Source organism: Phascolarctos cinereus, unplaced genomic scaffold (assembly GCF_003287225.1).
Source record: "Phascolarctos cinereus isolate Bilbo 61053 unplaced genomic scaffold, phaCin_HiC Scaffold_726;HRSCAF=1367, whole genome shotgun sequence".
NCBI classification, from domain to species: Eukaryota; Metazoa; Chordata; class Mammalia; order Diprotodontia; family Phascolarctidae; genus Phascolarctos; species Phascolarctos cinereus.
The window spans coordinates 307,347,876-307,365,955 of NW_027556098.1; the positions used below are offsets into that span (position 1 = coordinate 307,347,876).

Genomic DNA, 18,080 nt, shown 5'->3' on the forward strand with positions numbered 1-18,080 from the left:
AGTTCATCTAATGTAGATGTCTGCCAAGCAATCCACATGAGTTCACATCAATTAGTTATAGATTGGGGCCTTATAGCTTCCACCATTTTGCCAAGTCTAGGTTCTCCTTCTCTTATGGATTGGGAAGAGCCTGTGGTCTTACAAACCACTTTACTCATGTCCAGAAGTTAATTAGAAATGGGGACTCTAACCCTAACCACTTCTCCCTCTACCATCCAACTCTCCTCCCACCTGGCTCAGGCTTCCTAAGTGAGGGATGGGGACCTTTGTTCTTCTGTCATTTGAGGGGGGGAGCTCATAGTCTTTGTGTCTGTCTGAATGTGTACCAGCCAGGATCCAGACCAGAGTTATCACCCACAAAGTGGGCATATCTTTGGGCCAACCACCTGACAGGTTTAGGCATCTACTTCTCCAAAGGCTAGGAAATGCATCAGAAACTGGAGGTAAGCGAGGCATATTTTTGAGTATGCAACATACAAGATACAAGAGGAATATTTTTAGTGTCTTTTTTAAAAAGACCCTTTGATGCCCAGAAATTTCAACTCTCCATGGCACATAACCATGTGTTTTGTGATGTTAAATTGCACGTGTTACATACAGTGAATACTCAAAGCCTCCAGTGGGCAAGTACCATGTATGATGCCCAATCTGTAGCCCTGGGCACGTGATGATGGTGGTAGTGGTATGGGTAGTAGTAATATCAGCTAGCATTTACATAATGTTTTAAGGTTTGAAAAGAACTTTATAAATGTTAATTTCATTTGATCCTCACAACAACCCTGAGAGGTAGATGGTGTTATTATCCTCATTTGTAAACTGAGGCATACAGAGGTTAAGTGACTTGCCAGGACCCCACAGTTAGGAAGTTTCTGAGGCAGGATTTGAACTCAGGCCTTCTGACTGCAGGTCTAACAGTGCTCTATCCACTGCTTCTAAATGTTCATAAATGCTTTATTCCGGTTTTAATGTTTGATAATGGAAGAGGAGTGAAGAAAAAACTGATGGTGCCTTAAAAAATGTCCTACTGTTGTGTTGGATAAATAGAAAGGAAAACTAAGTAAGGGATGGAAACCAAGTGGGTAAGGGAGGAAACTGATGTAATCTGGGTTAGAGGTTGGAGGAGTTACCAGACTCTTGGATTCTGGAATTTCACCTAGGCTCTGTCTGTTGACTCCCTTGCACTTCCCAGAAACTCAGAGATGGATGTGACCAGAGACCATCTAGTCCAGGGTGGGGAACCTGGGGCCTTGAGGCCACATGTGGCCTTTTAGGTACTTGGGTGGGGCCTTTTGACTGAATCCAAGTTTTACAGAACAAATCCTTTTATTAAGGGGATTTGTTCTGTGAAGTTTGGATTCAGTCAAAGGTCCACACTTGAGGACCTAGAGGGCCACATGTGGCCTCGAGGCCACAGGTTCCCCACCCTGGACTAGTCTAACATGTACCTGAGCAAGCATGTCGTTCATACACCCAGCAGAGGACCATTTGTCTTCTGCTTGAAGGCCTCCAGGGAGGGGGAACCCACCACCTCACAAAGCAGCCATTTCCTTTTTGGGATACCTCGTACTTGCTGAAAAGATTTCCCTCCCCCTCCCATGTCAATCACAAATTTGCCTTTTTATAAGTTTCACCCATTGCTTTTGGTTCTTTTCTCTGGGAGTCAGTCAGAACATGTCTGATTTCTGTTTGACATGATGGTTCTTCAAATCCTTGAAGGCAGTTATGCCCCTGCAAGACTCAGGGGTTTTTAACTTGGAGTCTGTGAACTTGATTTAGATAGATAGATAACTATTTCAAAATAATTGTTTCCCTTTATAATCCAAAGTATTTTATGTATTTAAAAACATTCTGAGAAAGGAAGGGTTTATGGCTTCACCAGACTGACTGACTGCCAGAGGGGTCCATAACTCAAAAAAGGGTGAAGACTTCCTACCTAAGTCTTATCTCCTGGCTGAAAATCCAACCAAACTTTATGAAGTTGAAGTCTTTCACCATCGTGGTCACTGCCCATCCTGATACTCTCCCAAAATGGAGTGCTTAGAATTCAACATATATGTGGTCTGACCTGGGCAGAGGCAGCTTTGGAGGAAATTAAAAAGGATATAATTGGGAATGCTATGTACTGGGTGTCACAAAAAATCTTAGACATCTGGGGGTAGGGGGGTGGGAAGAAGAGTGAGCAATGTTCAGCCCTCCCCTTCCATTCCTCATCCCCCTCTTCCCACTATGGATCTCCTAACAGATCCTGTCACTCTTCTGGTCTGGGTTGCCATCCATCCGGGGTCCACTTTCCCTAGGGTGTCTTTCCACCTCACCCCACCCCTAGTTGAGCTGCTTGCCTGAGGACTCTTGCTTCATTGATTGCTCAGGGTGAGTTGTAAAGGCAGTTGGCTTTTTAGGTGCACCTAGGATGTGTCATTTAGGAAAAACTAAACCAAACTAAAGAGCAGAATGTAAAATGTAAAATAAAGGGGAGAATGTAGAAAACCCGATGCAGGACAGATCATCGTAGTAGAACTCAGCTTCTACTCAGCACCTATTTCTGTGTAAGGGGGAAGAAGAGTTTTAAAACTTATTTTACCTTAGGAAAAAAAAAAAGATTAGGAGACCTATCCCTGAGCCGTGTGAAGTCATCCAAGTTAAGAATGTTCAATTAAAATATTCTGTCCCACAAATGTTTCTCAATTTAGCTATATCAACAGGAGCTAGACATTAGATATCATGAGGATATGGCTTTGCACAGCCTCTCTGATTGTGTGTGTTGTGTGTATGTATGTATGTATGCATGTGTGTGCACATGCATGTGTTTATAATTGGGAAATCATTTGCCTTTTGGCAGTCAGGGAGAAAGAGAGTCCAAGTGAGCAAAAAACAAAAACAACAAAAAACAGTATGATTGGGAAAGAGTTCTGTGAACAGAACAGTATGAGATTACTGTCAGATGTGTTCATGATCTCCAGATACTTTAGGATTATAGTTGCCCCTACAGTGGGAAACCTAGCAAAGAGTTTTATTTACCTTGAGGTCCACCTGGCTTTGACATGGTGCTGACTTTTAATGAAAGGATTTCAGAAGGATGCCGTGCATCAAGGTTGGTTGGGTGTTGCTTTTCAGTTGGGCATATTAAAGCTGATTTGATCTGTATCAGACTTGGCCTCCTGACCATGTACTTCTCCTTCACCCCTTCCCTTAAAAACAAACATCCCCCTCAGCTACAGTAAATGTTATGTGCTTTCAGAACCAGCTGTCCTTAGACCTCAGCCTTGTTTTGTGGGCCACAGCATAACCACCCCCAAACCTTGTCAGCCTTCTGATTGCAAGAGCTGGTTAGCTTTCAAGAAGACTTGTCTGTTTCTGTGGGGGCCTCTTTATTCAGGCTTCTAGCTCCAGCCCTGTTTCTCTGGGAGCAGGGGCTCCCACATAAGGCTGAGTGATACAGGGCCCGAGGGGAGATCGTTCAGTAGCACAGAAGGGCCTGAGAACAGGAGGACTGGACTGGTGGGAGGGAAATCAGTATTACTGGTCCAGATGGTCCAGATTGGCTTCTGTGAGCCTTCTAGCCTGTGGTTCCAGAGTCTGAACAAGCCTACACTTCTTGGCCCTTCCTCCTCACTCCCTCTTGGCACTGTGGCTGTTCCCCAGCCTGCTTCCCATTAGCACTTACAATGTTGGCTTTTGGTAGAGAGATGTGGTTGTGTGGGAAGGAGCCTAAGGGTGGGAGAAGCAAGACCCAAGTTCTTTTCCCATCTCTGCCGTTGTAGTTGTTCAACCAGAGACTGTGTCTTGTTGATCTTTGCTCTCTTCTGCATGTCCATACTTTATTTAGTAAAGAGTGATAGGGGCTACATAATGTTCTCACTCACAACACACACACACACACACACACACACACACACACACACACACACACACCCACACCCCATAACTTGTACTTAAAGGACTTCTACCAGCTATTCCCATTTATTTTTCTGCAATAATATTGCCCATTTTCATAGCTGTTTACAATTGACAAAGTATTCAGGTTCTAACACAGTACCAGTGTAGGTAAAAACGGAGTTGGTACTACATAGTTTCATTATCCCGTTTGTGTCTCAGTGCCTCTCTCTGTAAAAAAACAGAGAATATGCCAACCTGACAGGATTGTTGCGAAGGTGAAATGAGATAGTAAGGCTTTAGCATCCTAGATTTAGAGTCAAGAAGGGACCTCAAAGGGCATCTAATTCAACCCCCTTATTTAACAGATGAGGAAACTTTGACCCAAAGAAGTCCAGTCACTTGCCCATGGTCATAGAGGTGACCAAGCTGGGGTTTTAACTGAGGTTTCCTGACTGCAAATCGAGTATTCTTTCCATTGTAACAGAAGAAAAAAGTGTTTTCAGGAAGGTAAATTTTTTTTTTTTTGAAAGGTACTGGGCTGCTGTTACTTATTATGCCTCAGCTCTTATACCTCCTTGTGTCAGGGTTTAGAATCTGGCCCAAGGTAAAGGGTATGCCATTTGTGGGAGGGGTGTAGAGAAGGAAATGTTACTGTTGAAACTTCTAGACAGTCCCCAAGATAAAGGAGCATCTCAGTGTCTCCGGATAAGCAGCCTTAGCTTCTGGTTTGCAAGGGAGCTCAAGCCTATCTCTCTGTCTTTCTGTCTGTCTGTCTGTCCTGGGTTCTTTTCCATTCTCCCCCCTAAACTGAAATGGCTTTTCCTCTCTTTTCTTCATAGGTGTCCACGGGTTGGCCCCATTCTCTCTGCCACTTCCCCTAGTTAGGAAAGGTGTAGGATTACTTCTATAATTTGGGGACCCTGTCTGGCCATATTTCCACCAGAACCTAAGGTCTTCTTCACTCTCTGCTATTCCCAATACTATGAGACTACCAGTTGTGAGGACTTCCTGATGGAGAGGGATGAGGAGGGGAGTCTTGGGCAAGGCCTTCACGTCTGTCCTAAGTGAACCAGTGAACTAATCTATGTCTGTGTTTCCCTTACAGGAAGCTGCACAGTGGGATGAAGACTTACGGGTGTGAGCTGTGTGGGAAGCGGTTCCTAGATAGTTTACGACTGAGAATGCACTTACTGGCTCATTCAGGTAAGTGGGGATGCCTCAGGGGGTCCATCTAGGGCTTCAGGCCGTCAGCCACATGGTCCATCTACTCTTCTTCCTGTTCTCCAGCTTTGGTCTGGGTGCATGTAGGTCCTTAGACCAGAACTACTGCTTTCTTGATTCCCGGTCCGGGATTCCGTCAATCCAGCTTGTCTCATTAGAATCTTAGTTCTTGTCAGCATGGAATCATCTGTGTGAGATGCTGGGGTGTGTTGTGGTTCTCTGTGAGTCTTTTTTAGGGAGAACAAAGGAACCCCATGCCTTTTCCTGACCATGCCAAGTTACCAGGCAGACACCTCATGACATCCTCCCTCCTCCTGCTTGACAAAGGGCACCCTTCACCAGTTCATTTCTCCTCCCTGTGGGGCTGCAGATGCCTTGGACTCTGCCTGCTGTACCTTCTGGGGGTACACTGCAGTTTCATTAGCAAAACAGTTAAAGAATTAGGTCCTTACTATCTAATTCATCTGGCTATTTGGTTCAAGTTTTATGAGGGCCTTTCATTAAATAGATAGAGAAAAGTTGAAATATTAAACTACCTTTTACAAGTTAATTTTGTCTGCTTCCAGTTGTGGGAAAACAGGCCTGATGTTGGCTGTGTTGTTTGGAAAGAGGGTTATCCTGTACCAGGAGGAAAACAGAGAAGACATAGACACTCATTATCTAGTAGGAACACATTTTCCCCTGGTAGAATGAGAATTTGCAGAGTAAACTGAATTCATCTTTCCTTGGTTCCCCTGCATTACACATTGTTTTCTCTTTACCCAATCCAGGTGTATAATGCTGAAATCCATTTTTTTCCTCCTTTGCTCCCATATCTAATTCATTAATAAAACCTGCCATTTTTTCCCCTCCATAATGCCTTGTGAATCTCTGTCCCTGCCTTTCCAGTGCATGTCCCTATTCCTTTGCTGAAACAACCTCAGAGTAATGCTTTTTTTCCCCACTAGTCTGTCCACAACTGTTAAAATCATCTTCTTTTGTAAATCCTTCCCTAATTGTCGCAGCTGGAAGTGATCTCTTGGGCCTCAATTTGGCTTTTTCCATGTGCTTACATTTTAAGTTATATAGTAATAATAATAACAGCTGACATTTTAGTGCTTTAAGGTTTGTGGAGCACTTTAAAAGTGTTAGCTCATTTGGTGCTCATGACAATCCTGGGAGGTTAGTGTTTTTGTCATCCCTACTGTACAGATCAGGAAACTGAGGCAGGCAGATTAAGTGATATGTCCAGGGTCACATAGCTACTCAGTGTCTGAGGCTGGATTTGAGCTTGGGTCTTCCTGACTCCAGGTCCAGGAAGGACCACATCTACCAAGCCCCATGATTATCATTCCTGTCTTATCTTCCACTAGGATTGTAAGCTCCATGAAGGCATTGATCACAACTAGCACGGTATCTTGTGTATACAAGTAAGTAGTTGCTTAATAAATGTTGGTTGAATTGAATTGAATTCCCCAAACACAATTTTCAGTGTTCTTACCCTACTTGAAAGCTGATAGGGTTTCTACATTGTTAGCAGATAAAACAGTTTAACCTCTACTTCAAGGCCTTCTGCTAGCTGTTCCAGACTCTTTTTCCATAACAATATTGCACATTTATATAGTTATTTACAGTTTACAAAGTTCTTTTCAGACAGAGATGGTTTTGGAGCCAGAAGGACCAGGGCTCGTGCCCTACCTCTGACACATATCAGCTGTGGGACCCTGGGAAAAGTTATTTTTTGTCTCTGTGGTTGAGGCTACTCTGTAAGACTGTAAATTGCAGAAAAAACATCAACTTGCAACCCTCCTAGTACAGGGAGTTTTCATTATCTGGAAGTGTTCTATATCAATAAAAGCAAAATTGAAAATGGAGGCTCTGGGAGCAACTCATGAGTAGGCATGGCAGAGGGATGAGGAGGTTCTAGGCACCTCGGTTTCCATGAGGAAGATCCAGGATGAGATGGAAACTGAGGCATGGTGTTAAAATCATAAAAGATTCTTCCTTTGTAGGAGGGGAAATTCCATTTCTTCAGTGTCTTTTTATCTGTTCATCCCTTCTACCATCCCTGTGATTTGGACGTTGAGCATATATGGCCATTGGTTGACTGAAAGAAGTAATAGGAAAATCAATAGGTCAGTTTCAAGTAAATCCCTTATTTAAAAAAAAAAACAACCAGATCAGATAATGTACTGCTGTAATACTGTGTGTTAAAAAAAAGTCCACTTGGTTAGAGATTCATTAACCTGAGAGAAGAAAGCATGATGGAGAATATCTGATCAAAGGTCAGAAAATAGCAGGAGAAATAGAAGTCATGATGTGGTAGGAGTTTACTCTAGACTACTTGGCCAGTTGGAAACTATTAATAATGTGTGCTTGACATAAATAGCCAAATGGTCATAGAAGCTTAATGATGTTTTTGTGAGTAACCTCAACTATATGACTATCTGCTAGAAGGATTCAGACTCTTTGCTTTAAAAATAAAGTAATTAATATGTTTCTGACTTCTTGATAATTTGGTCTTTTAGAAGGTCGAGGGGAGTTGCTTAGGGAACCACCATTCCAGACCTGATTCTGACCTGATTGGAAATGGTGGAAATAATAGGAACCTTAGGAGAAGGTTCTATCTTAGAGCTCATGGCAGATAAGGAAGGGAACCTGAGGTTGAGCCTTGGCTTTAGAAAAATGCAGAAAATTCAGAGAAAGGAAATAAAGTCCTATGATCAGATATTTTAGAAGGAAAATCAGCGTAAGAGGAAGACTCTCAAGAGAAGAATTCTGAAGTAAACTTTATGAAGTAAAAAATGAATGAAAAAGGGAGCATTATTGAAAAAGATTGATACAACCACACAAGGGGCTCTCTGAAGAGTTCAGATTTCATAGGATCATAGGATTTAAAGCTAGAAGGAACTTTGGAAATCATCTAGTTCAACCCCTCATTTTATAGATAATTTTAAAAGGTTATCTTCAAAGATTATTGTCGTTTTTCAGTCATGACCCCTTTTGGGGTTTTCTTAGCAAAGAAGCTGAATTGGTTGATCCATTTCCTTCTCCAGCTTATTTTACAGATGAGGAAACTGAGGCAAGCAGGGTTAAGTGACTTGTCCAAGGTCATACAGCTAGTACGTGTCTGAGGTTAGATTTGAACTCAGGAAAATGAGTCTTCCTGATTCCAGGCCAGGCACTCTATAGCACCACCTAGCTGCTCATTCAGAAGATTAAAGCAAATGCGAGTAACCAAGGACTGATAGAAAAGAGGGTCATGAACCTGTGAGGTTAATTTAAAAATAATTGTTGGTGACAGAGTGAAAATGTTTGTTGTTTTCATCAATGTGGGATAATTGGTGAGGAAATTCTGTATACTAATGAATGAATGGAGGAAAAATCATTGATTAGGCACTTACTATGTGTAAAGCATTGTGCTCTGTACTAAGGACACAAATAGAAAAATGGAGGCAGCCCCTTCTCTCAAGTAGCTCACATTCTAATGGGGGAGACAACACATACAGGCAGATTCAGGAGTCGGATGGAAATGTCCTGTGGTCTGTAGGGTATAGTGGCAAAGCAGATTTAAAGTTGTTTCTGTTGATAAAATCTCATGTTTCTGATTTTGAACCATTTGACACAATGCCAAAGACTTTGGTGTTGAGAACTTTCTTTTCTGGAGTGTAGGAGGCAGGGTCATTAGCACCTATAGAAGCTGTTGCCACAGTGCCTCTCCCTAGTGGTTGCTTCCTGGGGTGATGGCCAGGGTGAAAGCAGGGTGAGTGGTCTGCAGATTATAGTCTTAGAGTTGCTTGGGGTGACTTGCTCCAGGTTACATAGCCAGTATATATCAGAGGCAGCTCTTGGACCCCAGTCTGCTAAATCCAAGGGTATTCATCCACCCACTATGCCAGGCTTGTCAAACCAATTGGGATGAATGGAATAATGGTAACAGAAGGACAGAACAAAAGGAGTTTAATTCAGCAAAAGTGTCTTAAGTACCTACTATGTGACAACACTAAAGACACAAATATGAATAGGAAATAGAGATTTTGTATTGTAAAATATAGATTTTACAATCTAGGGGGTAGAGGAGGAGATTATGGAAAGGTACATAGATAACTCTGCTAAAAAGGGAGGGTGTCATGAGTGAAAAGAAGACAAACCAGTTGCAATGGGAAATTTGTGGAGGGAGCAATTGCTTTCACGTGACGGGGGGAGGTGTGTGTGTGGATGGATGGGTCAGGGAAAGAAAGCTTCATGAAGGAGGTAGCATCTGAGAATCTAAAAATAGAACCTCATATTTTAGCTTCTGTCTTCTCTCTCAAGGAGAAAATGGGAAAGATCTTCAAACTAGAGAGGGTAGAACAGAGAGTTGAGAGAGTTGAAACCCAGGATAAAGTGAAAAGCTACTAAGAGAGCTCTTAGCTACCATTAATGAGTTCAAGTCTCCTAGCTCAGGTGACTCAAACATTTCTGGGTAGTGGGAAAAATGTGTTGATGTAATTGGTGAACCACTATTATTAATCTTTGAGGAATCATGCAGAGTACCCTAGGAGCAAAATGCCCTGATTTTCAAAGAAGGCAGGAAGATAGATACTTAAACTCTATATGCCAGTGAACTTGAATTCAATTCCTAGAAAAAAATTCTAGAATGGATTATTAAAGGGGTGGTTTGTGAACACTTAGAAAGAGAAAATGGTGTTCCCAATGAGCCACAGTGAGTTTGTTGGGTTATTCTGGTATGACTTGTAACTCTGTCTAAAAGGAAAATAAAAAATAAAACTGGAGGATTAAGGGAATACCATAGATATCTGTAGCTGAATTTCAGTGAGGCATTTGATAGTCTTTTGTGATATCTTTATGTAAGAAGATAGAGAAGGATGGCTTAGATAATAATACAAGTAAGTGGATTAATACATGGGGTACTCAGTTTTTATTAGTGGATCATTGTCAACAGAAGAGGTCTGTAGGGGAATAAGTACCCCCAGGATTTTATCCTTTCCCTTTTTATTTGATATTTTTTATCAAAGATTTGGATGAAGGTATTCCTATCAAATGTTTTATAAAATGCCATGTTTATCAACTTTTCAGATGATGTGAAGCTGTGAAAGATAGCTAATAAATTTAGCAATGGAATCGTGATCTTAAAAGGATCTAAACAGACTAGAACAAGAGACCAGGTCTCATAAGAGGAGATTTAACAGGGGCAAATTAAAGGCCAACATCTGGACTGAATCATAATAACAGTAATAATGATGGCGATGATGATCATAGTAGTTAGCCTTCGTATAGTACTTTAAAATTTCTGAAGTGCTTTATAATTATTATCTCATTTGATCTTCAAAACAACCCTGGAAGAATGGTGCTATTTTTACAAAACCCCATTTTGCAGATGAGGAAACCAAGGTAGACAATGGTTAAGTGACTTACCCAGGGCTAAACAGCTAGTATAAGTATTTGCGTGTGTGTGTGTGTGTGTGTGTGTGTGTGTGTGTGTGTGTGTAAAATCAAGTATATACACACATGTATATATGTATGAATAGTATAAGTGTGTAAGAACAGATGTCAGTATGGTATGCAAAGGTGTCCTGGATTTTTAGTCAGGACAAACTAACCTTAGGTGTTAGCTGAATGACCTCTGATGCTACCTAGCCTCACTTTCCTCAGCTATAGAATGGCAATAATAATATCTGCAGTGTTTGCCTCATAAGTTTGTTCTGAGACTCAAATGAGATCGTGTATATAAAGTGTTTGGCAAACTCAAACATGTTATGTACACATCACTTATTATTTATATGGAAAAAGACCTGGAACTTTCAATTGACTACAGTGTTTAGTGTGATGCGGTAGACGTGAGAAGCCTATGGCTTTAGGCTTCATTAGTAGAAACACAACGTTCATAATGGTAGATTCTCAGTGGTTCCGTTGTTTTCTTCCTTGGTCAGACCATAACTGGCATACAAGGTTCAATTCTGTGTGCTGCTATTTCAGAAGGTCATGGAGGAACTGTGGAGGAGTTTCTTATGGTCTTTCTAATGATCCTTCTACTACATAGGAATTCTATACCTGAAGCTGTCAGGGGCCTTACAGGTAATCAAAGCCAACGTTTTTGTTTTACAGATGAGAAAACTGAGTCCCGGGAGGTTAAATTAGCTACCCAGTATCGCACAGGTAGTGAGTGATAGAGCTGAGTTTGGAAACCATTTCTTCTGGCCCCCCAACCCATTGCCATTTCCATTATATCATGTTGTTTGTTCAGAAGAGGACCAGTAGGATGGTGAGAGGACTAGAAACCACCATGCCGTGGGAAGATGGCTTTTTAAGAGCTCCAGAATTTCAGTCTTCAAACATTTAAGGGGTCATCATGTAGAAGAAAAGGATTCATTCAATTAATTCTGCTTGGCCTCAGGGAGCAGCAGGACAGTCGATGGATGGAAGCAATTCAAAGGTCCTTTCAATTCCATACAAGAAAAAAAATTTCCTAATAATTAAAACTCTCCAAAAAATAGAGTTGAACTCAAAAGGTAATGAATTTCCCCATCTTTGGAGAGTTTTAAGTAGAGATGGAATGACTCCTTGTCAGGATGTCATAGAAGGAATTTGTACTCCAAATGCATATATGTCAAATATGGGACATAAGGCTCTCCCAGCTCTGAGATTCCTTCATTCTAGGTTTGGTTTTTGAAATTCTCAGCTCAGATCATTCCAAATAGCTCACTAATGGTAAGCTGTAGCCTGTTGGCCCGTCTTATCCTGCCAGCCCCATCGAACAGATTACTGATAGCACATCATCAGACTCTGGATTTGGAGGATTTAGAAAGAACATAAAATAACCTGGAGATGTTATCATAGAAAGAAACTGCAAAGATTTGGGTTCCACTTCACAATCGCAGATAACATCAAATTTACTGTGGATCTTAGTGATTTTACTCTGATTTCTCCTGCATCTTATCAATGGTCTTTTAAAAATATATTTTAAAATTTATTTTGTTAAATATTTCCTAATTACATGTAAGGTCTTGAAAATAAAATTTATATCTAAAGGCTGGCAAACCTAAGAAAACTTTTTGTAAGGGTGGCAAGTTTGGGGTCTTAACGTGAGGGGCTAAATTAATTCTTATTTAATAAAAGAAGTCCTTCTCTTATGAAAGAGCCACACCCATTCTTGAGTGTGCTGCTGATACAAGTCTGCTCTGAGAGTTGATGATTAGAGAATAGGGATGGTCAGTGATGGTTAATCTCAGATTTTATTTTATTTTATTTTCTGGTAAATAGTATTTTATTTTTCCAATTACATGTAAAGATAGTTTTCAATGTTTATTTTTTATAGAATTTTGAATTTCAGATTTTTTCTCACTACCTCCTTCCCCTCCCCTCCCCAAGATGGCATGCAATCTCATATAGGTTATACATGTACAGTCATGTAAATATATTTCTACATTAGTTACGTTGTGAAAGAAGAAACAGAACAAAAGGGAAAACCCACAAAAAACAAAAAAAGTGAAAATAGTATGTTTTGATCTGCATTCAGATTCCATAGTTCTTTCTCTAGATGTAGATAGCATTTTCCATCATGAGTCTTTTGGTGATGTCTTAGATCCTTGCATTGCTAAGAAGGGCTAAGTCTATCAAAGTTGGTCATTGCACAGTGTTGGTGTTACTGTGTACAATGTTCTCCTGGTTCTGCTCACTTCATTCACTGTCAATCCATACAAGTCTTTCCAGATTTTTCTGAAGTCCACCTACTCATCATTTCTTATAGAACAGTAGTATTCCATTACATTCATATGACACACTTTATTCAGCTATTCCCCAATTGATGGGCATCCCCTCAGTATCTAATATTTCGCCACCACAGAAAGAACTGCTCTAAATATTTTTGTACGTGTGGGTCCTTTTCCTTTTTTTTATGATCTCTTTGGGATACAGACCTAGAAGTGTTATTGCTGGGTCAAAGGATATTCACAGTTTAATTGCCCTTTGGGCATTGTTCCTTAATTGCTCTCCAGAATGGTTGGATCAATTCACAACTCCACCAACAATGCTTAATCCCCGATTTTAGCAACAGAAATTGGATTTTACTCACTCCCACTCCTTCCCTTGATGTTTGATGCCAGAGCTTTCTAAAATGTGGAATCAAGGCTTAAGTCTGTTGGTGATAGAACATGTTTTCGTGCTGCTAAAACAGAGTTTCTTTATTTCATCTGAGAGATGGCTTCACGCAGGGCACTCACTCAGTTTAGGGCTTGGTGTTCACAGTGTCAACATGAATGGATGAGGGAGGAATACCTACCATGACCCTACTCATTTTTCAGCAGTGGAAACAGAGTCATAGATAAATATTACCAATGAGCCCCAATTTTCAGGGCTGTGGGGGTTTTATTTTGGGGCTAGGGAAGTAGTAGAGGGTTTGCCCATAGTGGTGGTCTGATGCTGCCCCTGGGCAGTGCCCTTTCCCCCACAAAAAATGCTACTCTCCTGCCCATCCTGGGCACGGTCCTGGTACAATATTGTCTCTGTTCCTTGGAGCTCATAGTGTATCGTGTTTGCATGTCAGCTCTCTTTCCCTTCCCCCATTCCTTCCCTCCTGCCCCTCCCCTCCTTTTTGGCGAGCCCTGCCTCTGTTTGTTATTGTAGTTTTGGCATGGCGCCAGCCCTGGCTGAACGCCAGGCTTGTGGGTACAGTATGTACAGTGAATGCTGAGCCAAGTTTGTCATCATACGAGATTAATTTTTTTTTTCTAATCTGGCAGGGGTGGGGTGAAGGAGGAGGCAAGAAAAGGGTTGCTCTGATACTTGAAAATAGACCACAGTGAATTCCAGGGCAGTGTTATTTATGAAAGGAATAAGACCCTCTGACTTGTCTTTTCCCTCTCTTTCTCCTCATCTTCTCTTCCTTTCCCCATCAGATGAAATCAGCTTGTATGAGATCGACAATGTGAGGTCTTATTTTCAGTGACTAGAATATTAAATTTAGTCTCCTAAATCAGTTTTCATTGTGTTGAAATTGACAATTTGTTTAATTAGAAATTTGCCCTGTAGGAGGCCCTTCTTAGAGACATGCTCGCGCTCTCTCTCTCTCTCTCTCTCTCTCTCTCTCTCTCTCTCTCTCTCTCTCTCTCTCTCTCTCTCTCTCTCTCTCTCCCTCTCCCTCTCCCCCCCCCCTTAAATGATAGTAGCAAGCATTTAGTGTAATTGAAGTTTTCATTTTGGTTCCAACAAGTTAACTAATCAAGTGTTTATGAGATATACCTGATGATAACAAGTTTAAGTTAACAAACAACAAATTAACTCATTAACTAATGAGATTGATCTGACCTAGCCTTCGGTTCTCAGATTTTCTCTAGGTCAGGGACAAAGAGACAAGGTCAGTGTGTGTGGGGGGGGGGCGGGCAAGGGTGAGATCATAACTAGGAAAGCTAAAAATTGACACTCAGCTGAGAATGTCAGTGCCATATTTAAAGGCCTTCCCCACCCCCATGGATGGGTTGGGAGATACACCTCTACACGCCTGGGTTTCAGCTTCATAAAGGTGGTAAATTAGGGATAGGGGTGTCAAGAGAGATCTCAAATGCATCCCCAAGCTGTCCTTTGCTGAAAAAATAAATCTGAGGCATTGGGTCTCTAGATCTGACTTTTAAATTACTAGATGAGCGCAGGGAGAAAAATATATCCAAAATGAGTTATTTATCTGAAATTTCCCATGTGGAGATGGGTGGGGGAATGGGGTGAGGAATATTTAGAGACCTGCTTTTCCTTTTCACTGTTTTAATCCCCACTGTAAAAGAGTTTTTTTACTAGTCTTAGGATGTTCATAGGAAGCTCAGAGCTTAGTCACACTCAAGCTGATTCTGAAACTGTTGCTAGTATATGATTCCCCTCCAATCCTGAATATCCTACAGCCCAGCCTGCCATGCTGGTGGCATTCATTACACGTTTAGAAGAGCCTAGAATTCTCCTTTATATTTTTGATGGGCTATCCTATTTGGTATTGCCATGTTGTTTTGGGGGGTGGCGTGGGGAGGGTGACTTCCTTGTACTCTGAGTATGTTATTCATTCATTCATTCATTCATTCATTCATTCATTCAACAAATACTTGTTCAGCATGTTCTGAGAATTTTTGGCTGCATCAAAGGGTTTTGTGCAAGGAGCTGACTTGGGGATCATCGTGCTGGAAAAAGGTAGGTTGGGCTTCCAATGCTTCCAGTGTAGAGCTGGAACTCTACTAAGTACTGTAATTATGCCGAGATGAATAAACCAAGGCTGAAGCCCTCGAAAAGTTAATAATTTAGCAGGGGAAGATAAAAACATGTTCTTAAATATCACATGCTAACTTGATTCGTAGTTAAATGCCATAAAAGTAGCACAAAGAACTTCCTAGGATCATAAGTTAGGAAGCTGAGATTTGAACCTAAGTTCTCTGATTCCAAATCTAGCATGCTCTTTCATTGTATTATATGGCCAGAGGAGGGAAAGATCATGGAGAAATTGGAAAAACCTCCCTGGAAGAATTTTCATTTCAGTTGGCCCTTGAAATCTGGATAATACTTTTACAGGTAAAGATTAGAGAAGGCATTATATATGAGAAGGAACATGATAAACAAGGGTATGGAGGTGGGCAATCTCAAAGGATGTTTTCTGAGGTCCAGTGTCTTAGAATTATAAGGTTAGAGCAGCAGACTTTGATGAGAGACCTTGTTGGAAAGGTAGACCAAAGCCAAATTATGAAGGGATTTGGTTGCCAGGTCAAGAAGTTTGGACTTTTCTCTATATGCAGTAGAGAGTTATGCCAAGTTTTTAAGGAGGGAAGTTATGTCATATTGAGAATAGAATTGGTTCCTAAATGATTTGCTGTAGAGCAACCTGAATTTTAGAATTTAGCAACTGGATCTTTAGTGGGTACCTCCTATTGGCCCTTGTGATTGGGATGTGGCCAGGGTGGGGAGAGGCCAATATTCTATACCATGGATGAGATATCTTCTCATCCCCAGTTCACACAGGTACTCTTTGCCCAGGCAGACACCTTGGGCTAGTGAGAAATTGCCCCTCACATCAGACCCAACCCAAAGCTCTAGGAGAGAAAGCCCCATTTTTACATTATTTTATTTTCACAGTCTAGCATGGGGATTTAGAGTCTCATTTCTGACGTCCACAGGGAATTGACTTGGTAGCCATCTCGAGGCAACAACAAGACTTGGCTGTTGTGCTATTCTGCTGACAAAAATTGTGCTATTAAAAGTAGAGGGAACATTATAGTTTATATCTTATGGTTGTTGTCATGTTTCTGCCATGTGTGACTGGACAGGAGAGACCACAGGAGCTGATGAGGTTCCAAGGATCATTCTTCTTGTTACTGGGTTGTCATACTATTATGTCTCTCTGTCTCTCTGTGCCTCTGTCTTTGTCTCTTGCATAGTTCCAGCAGTGGAGGTTTTGTTGAGGTAATCCTTTTTCCCCTTTGTCCGTGGCATGAGGATGTAAGGGCAGAGAAGTGGGGGGACAGAGGGACAAGATGTCTTCTCAATACCCAGAGTGAGGAATGAGCTCAAAACTGGCCAACAACAGAAGTCAAGAGAGCATTGAACACACTCAGCTCTAGAGATGGCCATTTTGGGGTGCGGTCCTCTGACTTTAAAGCTTCCTCCACTTTCTCTTCTCTTTTCCTTTCTCCTTTTGTAGATCAGATATCTACTAAGAGCAAGAGATTGAGGGCTGTCAAGAAGAGATCTGAAACCTGTAGCTAATTCATTCACTCTCTACCCTCCTAGCCCTCTTTAATGAATGTAAACTTTTTCTCTCTTCCTTTTCTGTTTCTGCCACCAGGGCAAAACAATGAGATAAGCAGAGGAGTGAGAAGCTTGATACTCCCCTCCTCACCTCCTTTTGCTTAAAATCCTGCAGAACGTCATGAGATCCAAGGGGAGTTTGGGTTGCGGGGGAGGGGCGACCCACAGTGCCACCCCACCTCCTTTTTCATTTTATTTGTCCGTGACGGATGCAATGTGGAAAAAGAAAGGAGAGCAGAAAGATGCATCCTTCTCTTCACCAGCTTTCTGGAGCACACTTCCTCCCCCCTCTGTTTTCTCTCTCTCTCCTCTAAATTTGGCCAGCATCCCGAATTTTTTCCCCGAGTGATGTCGTCACTGGCCTGCCGGCAGGTCTGGATGTTCTGCCAGCATTCCAGAGAGTTTATGATCGCTTGCAGATGTGCATCCAAGAACACGTTGTACCCAAAGCAGAAATTAATGCAGGCTTGACTGCTGTCCAAGCCTCATACACAGGAGAGAGGAAAAAAAAGAAAACAAAAACTGTTTAATGCTGTTTATAAATTATACACTGGCTGATGAAAAATACATTTCTTTTTTGGGGGGGTGGTTGTTGTTTTTCCTCCCTCTGATCATCCTCTTCCCACCCCCCACTTCTCTCTGCCTCAAGAGCCTAAGCTGAGACCAGAAGAATATGGTTTTGCTTTTTAGCTCCTGTTTTGGCTGGGATCCTAAACCCTGCTGCTGATTCACAGCCAGAGTATTTTTCCCCTTTACCTGATGAAATATACTCCCCCCCCCCCCAGCCTGGATGGGGTAGGTTTTGTTTTTAGTTTATTTATAAATTTTTTTTTGGTCTAGGTTTTTGTTCCTGAAGGTGTCAGGCTCGGTGTGCAGCTCAGGCACTAGCTGTGATGCTGGGTCCCGCAGCAACACCACCCGCCTGGGAACTGATAAATTTTCTGCACATCTGCCTACCTTACTGCTGTTAAATACATGTGATCGGGCTCCTAGATCCTACTCCTTATAGGTTTCGCATCAGGCAGGCAGGACAGAGACAGTTTGGAAAGTTCATTGTATTTAGACAATGTTTCTGTTGGGTTTTTTCTCCCTTTTCCTTCCCTTCCACCTCCGACCCTAGTGCAAAAAAGGGGGTTCATGACTCTCCCTGAAAAAAAGACACATGTCTGTCACTCCATATGGTGCCCTAACAAGGGTTGGGCAGCTCATTGTACCCACTCCTCCCATCC

At 41.7% G+C, this 18,080-nt stretch overlaps 1 protein-coding gene across 3 annotated transcripts in view; it reads left to right on the forward strand.

Moving 5' to 3' along the window:
• Positions 1-18,080, forward strand: part of ZBTB16 (zinc finger and BTB domain containing 16) — a 248,894-nt gene that overhangs the window by 111,018 nt on the left and 119,796 nt on the right. For all 3 annotated transcript variants that reach the window (XM_020989734.2, XM_020989732.2, XM_020989733.2), the window contains exon 3: positions 4,982-5,079. In XM_020989734.2, the coding sequence (XP_020845393.1) occupies positions 4,982-5,079 (98 nt within the window). The remainder of the gene's footprint in view (positions 1-4,981; positions 5,080-18,080) is intronic.